Consider the following 4,698-nt stretch of genomic DNA (forward strand, 5'->3'; position numbering starts at 1 on the left):
TTAGATGACAAAAAAATGAATTGTGATTTGGTTGGAAAACCCAGATACCTCTTTAAAGAACAGGAAGAACAAATGTTGGGCAGAGAAACCCCACCATCCACTAAACATTTTCTTAAATTCAGTGTAGATCTGCCTTCTCCACAACATGCTCCCTCTGAAAATATCAGCCCTATTAAAAGTTTGAACCCTTTCCAAAACAATTGGACAATAAAAGGCCGAGTCACAAATAAGGGGAAAATGCATCAATATAATACGACAAAACACAATGGCCAAGTTTTTTAGTTTTGATATTATAGACGAAGAGGGTTGTGAAATTAGAATTACTTCCTTTGATGAAATAGTAGAATTGCACTATCACCGAGTTGAAAAAGGAGCTTCATATGTTCTTTCCAAAGGTTCTGTAAAAGATGCAAACATAGTATACAATAAGCTTAATAGCCACCTTGAGATTGTCTTGACTGAAACTTCAGTTTTGAAGCGCTATGCCCCTGATTCTGCTGAGCCAAGTAAAAAAACCCACTTCACCCCTATTAATGAAGTTCTCACCAGCACCAACAATACTTTGGTTGATGTTATTGGTGCTGTTGTCAATGTCGGAGAGATTTTTGTAATTCATAGAAAGGATGGATCTACTGTAAACAAGAGAATAGTAAAAATAAATGATATGTCAACTTTGACAATTGAAGTTAACCTTTGGGGGCCGCCATCAGAACAGCTAGGCAATGACTTGAAGAATATGCATGCATCTGGAACATTTGTCATCCTTGCTATTCAAAATGCAAGGGTTGGGTATTTCAATGGAAAAGTTATTAATATTTTAGTGTCAACAACTTTCAAAATTAACCCTTCCATTCCTGAAGCAGACCCCCTCCATTTAAGAGGCCCTGTCGAACAATGCCTTGATTCATACTCTGTGGATGTGCATGCCAAAAATAACTAGTACCAGAGAATATCCATTGCATCCATCCTTCAACATCTTAGCGTTGTGCCAGAAACCATTGAGACTACTATTACAGCTATCCTGTGATTCATAAAGGGGGACCAATTTTATTATATAGCTTGCCCATTACAATTCAATGATAAAGAATGTAAAAAGAAATGTAGTATACTAGCTGAGAATTTGTGGCTCTACCCTACGTGTCAAATACAATTCCCTGAATGTAATTACAAATACCTCCTACAGATGAAGCTACAAGATCAAACAAGCACTATTTGGGCTAGTGCATTTGATGAGGTTGGTATAGAACTCTTGGCTCTGCCTACAAAGTAATTATACATGCTACAATATGACTTAACAAAAAAAAAACACCTCGCAGCATACTTAATGAAGCTATGTTCAACCACTATTATTTTATAGTTTTTGTGTCTACTGACACATACAACTCTGAGCATAGAATAAAAGTAACAATCAAGAAAGCACAGAGGCTTGATTTTGAAGATGAGTGCACCTACTTGCTTGCAGAGATTGCCAAAATGGGTGCAACTGCATGACTCTATACTACAGGAGCAAAAAAAAAAGGATTTCCCTTTGACTGCATTTAGTATATAAACATCAATTTTCCCCATTTGCAAACAGTTTGTCAATATTTTGTTCCTCCAAACTCGGTCATACTTATTTCAAACGTTGAACTACTGCATATAACCACACATTAGGGTCAGTGCAAGAAGATGAGTCCACTTTTTGGCCAAAAAGTGGAAGTGTTTTCCCTGTTTTTCAGATTTTGTCTCACTTGAGCTTAAATTTTGAAACACTTAGAGATTGAATCTTGAAAAAAGTCAGGAATATAAAAGATAGCTCTCTGAGTGTACTTTTCAAATATGTAATTTATTTTAATACCCACATAATAAAAAATAACTTTTTGAATGAAGTTCTAAAAACTATGTTTTAAAAATGCCTGTTTCAGGACCATACCATGCATGTGTACGACCCACACTTTTTGACACAATTAAAATTATTTTCTCAAACCGTTTTGGGAAATGGTTTGTAACACACTGAAGATTGATGAGCATATTTTTCTGTATTTTTTTTTCAAATATTTTTTTTTTAATTAATTTTTTAATGACCGTAATTATCTTTTTAAAAATTTGACGTGTACGACCCACATAATTTGACGTAAACTTAGTATTTTTTGAATTTTTTTTTTTTTAAATTGAAAAGAATTTTGTGTAGATTGATGACATATAATTTTTTTTTCAAAATTCATTAAAATAAATAAGTTATTAAATTAAGAAAATTAGTTAATATTTCAAATTTATGACCCTGATTTAGTATAAATTAAATGAAAAATATTTAAAGTAATCAATTTTTAAATTAATTTACATATTTAGAATCTAGACAGTATAATCTGAAATGGGTTTCAATTTCGTATAAAAATTCTTTGATTAAAGGCACGTAAACTATTTCATTTCATCATATTTGTGCTTTCATTCATGGAGCTTTGAATTTGCAGGTTCATGTCTCAGGTGTGGCCATCCCAGGCCTATCCCGGGCCTAATCCCGAGGCAAGTGGCGGGTTGTGAATTCAAATTTTACATAACGGGCCCCCGTTTTATAAACGGGGGCCCGTTTATAAAACGGGGGCCCGTTTCATTTTCTGCCCGTTGGATTTAACAACGGGCCCCCATTTTAATAACGGGCCCCCGTTATTTAAATAACGGGCCCCCGTTTTATAAACGGGGGCCCGTTGTTAAAATAACGGGGGCCCGTTATTAAAATAACCGTTGCTGTAAAAAAAAAAAAGATTGCATCGATTTACTACAATATCATTGAAATCCGTACTGACAAAGATTTTTTACATCATTTGGCAGTACTTTTTAATATTTTTTACGCGATTTTTTGAAGACGAGTTTGTAAAAATGGGTTCTAAGCAACGTCAAAAGAAAAAAAAGAAGACAATGACAGTGGATGAAATTCAAGCGCAAAGAGAGAAGGAGGCAAAACGCCAAAGAGATCGAAGATCACAACAACGGCAATTGAATAACACTTTTGAAGCATCTAGTTCAGTGCCCGTTGTAGATGAGACCATTGAAGACATCATGATGGATGCAAAAAATATAGAACCACACACGGGTATGACTGTTGATGCAAATGTTGATGTGGATGCGAATCCTGGTATGTTTTTAAATCCTGATGACTATGATGCCAATCAAATTGCTGATTTAAATGAAGCTGGATATAAATTTCATACACCAATACGAAAAGAAATAAAAATTGAAAATATTACACCACCATCTCTAAAAGAAAATGAATGTAATTTGTTTACTATTGATAGCAATGTGCTAGATAATCTTAATGGGTTAGTTTCTTGGAGACAAATCAGAACACATGCAAACAGATTATATAAACAATTTTTCTATAATAAAAAGTTAGGATTCCAATGTCAATTAATGCTACAATTAATAAAAATGTTAAAAATGTGTAAAGTCATGAAAAAAAAAGGTATTTATGCAAAACCAAAAAGAAAAGATGAATCATATAAGCAAGTTGTATCTATTGTTGCCAGTGCCATCGATTCTATAGGAAAAACAAGTCGATCTAAAGATAAGAATGCAGCACGTAGAGTTATAACGACTGCTATAGTTGACAAAATGATTGTTAATAAAAGAATGTTAAGTGATATAAGTGGCTATTTGAACTTACATCGTAGAACCTTGTCAAGAGCGGCCAAAAGAAGAGACACAATTGAAATTGATCCACTAAACCATTGTTGGAGTTTTAGTGGTAGACTTCAAAGGTCAGACATGAAATTAAATGATGAAACTAAACAATTAATTACAAACTTTTGGCATGATAACACTAGAGTTTCATCAAATGTTAGAGATGTTTTAAAGTTAAGGGTGGGATCAAAAATTCGTGATCCTCATCCAAAACATCTTCTTGACATGACTCAAACTGAATTCTTTAAAAAATTTAGTGATGAATCTGTGTTAATGAATTTACGAATTAGTCAAAGATCATTTGAAAAATGCAAACCCTGGTATGTTAAAATCAATAAACAAAGAATATCTTGTTGTTGTAAAACTCATGTCCAGTTTCATTACTATTATGATGTTTTTCGATATATTCATTGTATGTTGCATGGTAATGATCTTGTGCAGGATTGTGGTGTTTATGTTCCACCTGAAACTATAAAAGATTTTATTGGAAGTTTATTTTGTAAACCACCTAATGAACAATTATTTCTTTCCAGTTCATGCATTTATGGTCTTTGCAATTTATGTGGGAACTATTCTTCGATAGGTGAATGTTTGCATGAACATGTTTCATCTGAGTTTGGACAAAAAATGGTTGATGTTAGGAGATTTAAAAATATAGAATACCCTCTAAAGGATGGAAAGATGGGGAAACGTTTAGAATTGATTACAGAACAGAATAGTGTGAATGCATTTATTAGTGAGTTTAAAACTCATATTGTTCCAAAATATGTGAAACATTCCCAACATGCCCGATGGCTTGATGGACAGTTTCGCATATGCAAGAACACATTTCCAATTGGAACAATAGTATCAGTTGTGGATTTTGCAGAAAATTATACTCTAAAACCACAAGAGGAAACTCAATCACAATACTACAACTCAGTGCAAGTGGCCATATTTGTGCACATTATATATAGACATGACCATGATAGTACAGAAGATAACAAAAAATTTTTGAGGGAGTATCATTTCTATGTTAGTGATAATCGATTACACTCTGCA

At 33.4% G+C, this 4,698-nt stretch overlaps 1 protein-coding gene across 1 annotated transcript; it reads left to right on the plus strand.

The window, feature by feature from the left end:
- The first annotated feature begins 265 nt into the window (after positions 1-265).
- Positions 266-940, plus strand: LOC131872791 (replication protein A 70 kDa DNA-binding subunit A-like). Its single transcript, XM_059216153.1, has one exon. It carries the CDS (start codon positions 266-268, stop codon positions 938-940), a length of 675 nt encoding a protein of 224 aa, XP_059072136.1.
- Positions 941-4,698: the final 3,758 nt, after the last annotated feature.

The sequence above is a fragment of the Cryptomeria japonica genome, unplaced genomic scaffold, assembly GCF_030272615.1.
Source record: "Cryptomeria japonica unplaced genomic scaffold, Sugi_1.0 HiC_scaffold_782, whole genome shotgun sequence".
Taxonomy (NCBI): Eukaryota; Viridiplantae; Streptophyta; class Pinopsida; order Cupressales; family Cupressaceae; genus Cryptomeria; species Cryptomeria japonica.

Excerpts from the sequence above, each read along its gene's own strand:
- LOC131872791 (XM_059216153.1), top strand. The coding sequence starts at position 266 with ATGGCCAAGTTTTTTAGTTTTGATATTATAGACGAAGAGGGTTGTGAA.